Source organism: Phytophthora parasitica, assembly GCF_000247585.1.
Source record: "Phytophthora parasitica INRA-310 unplaced genomic scaffold supercont2.394, whole genome shotgun sequence".
NCBI classification, from domain to species: Eukaryota; Oomycota; class Peronosporomycetes; order Peronosporales; family Peronosporaceae; genus Phytophthora; species Phytophthora nicotianae.
Window position 1 is genome coordinate 5,031 of NW_008649380.1, and position 966 is coordinate 5,996.

A 966-nucleotide genomic window follows, 5' to 3' on the forward strand; every position below is an offset into this window, starting at 1 on the left:
GATCAAGTCGCGTACGTTGCTCTCGTCCACCAGATCGTGTCAGCATTCTCCAAGCGGAGGCAGGGAGTCGCGGAGAGGGATTAGCCACTCCATCGGCTTGGCGAAGTGATGAAACAGCAGATCCGCGTCCATCTCCACAATGCTTGTCTGCCGAATATCCTGCGCAGACCAGGGAACGATATCATGACTGCGGAAGCCACGACGGTCACGATAACCGGGGATCCACTCCGATCGGGGAACCGTGGTAGGCGGTAGATCCGCCAGCTCAGCGTCTGCTAGAGGGCCGGGGCGGCATTCCGAACTGGTCCTTAGCGCGACTCAACTCCGGTGAACCACTGTCGCTTCCCACGGCGTCCGATTCTAAGGCGCGAGTAGAACTGGATTTGCCGGAAGAGCTCTCGCCATCGTCGGAATGCGCGCCCACATCGGAAGCTGCAGGCGAAGACGAAGCACCCCCGTGGCCACCCTTGGCGGTCGATCGAGCAGATCGAGGAAGATGATCAGGAGGGCCAGCGAGCGGAGGAGACGATGTCGGTCCCTCAGACTTCTGGCCGGCAGCTACAGCAGACAATACTTCGATCGAAGGTGTGGATGCAGGGCCCTGACTCAAAGCGCCAGTCGGGAAGGGACCTGAAGCCGATCGAGCAGCCTTGGAGACGCGGGCAGACTGGTCTGGAAACTCGGACTCAGAGCGTGCTCACTTGTGGCTCGGCGCAGAAGGGAGAAGGTACGCGATGCTGGACAATCTATCTTACGCCTGGTCCCGCTCAGCCCGTAGATCGAAGACCTCCATGAAACGCTCGCCAAGCTGGCCGAGCAATTCATCTCGCTGGACTGCCAGACTGTCTCTCTCCTGCTGAAGCGCTGCGAGCGCGAGCTCGAGATCCTGACGCGACTTCTGAGATTTCCCGACTTGGTTAATCCGCTTTTCCAGCCGGGCGATAGTATCTCGAGCCTCATCGTTAC

General features: G+C 59.7%; 1 protein-coding gene across 1 annotated transcript; it reads right to left on the reverse strand.

The window, feature by feature from the left end:
* Window positions 1–265: 265 nt before the first annotated feature.
* On the reverse strand, window positions 266–825 carry PPTG_20240 (hypothetical protein; the record flags this gene model as incomplete). Its single annotated transcript, XM_008918952.1, has 2 exons — window positions 266–672; window positions 756–825. The coding sequence occupies 2 exons, from the start codon at window positions 823–825 to the stop codon at window positions 266–268; spliced, it is 477 nt and encodes a 158-aa protein (XP_008917200.1).
* Between the last annotated feature and the right edge of the window lie 141 nt (window positions 826–966).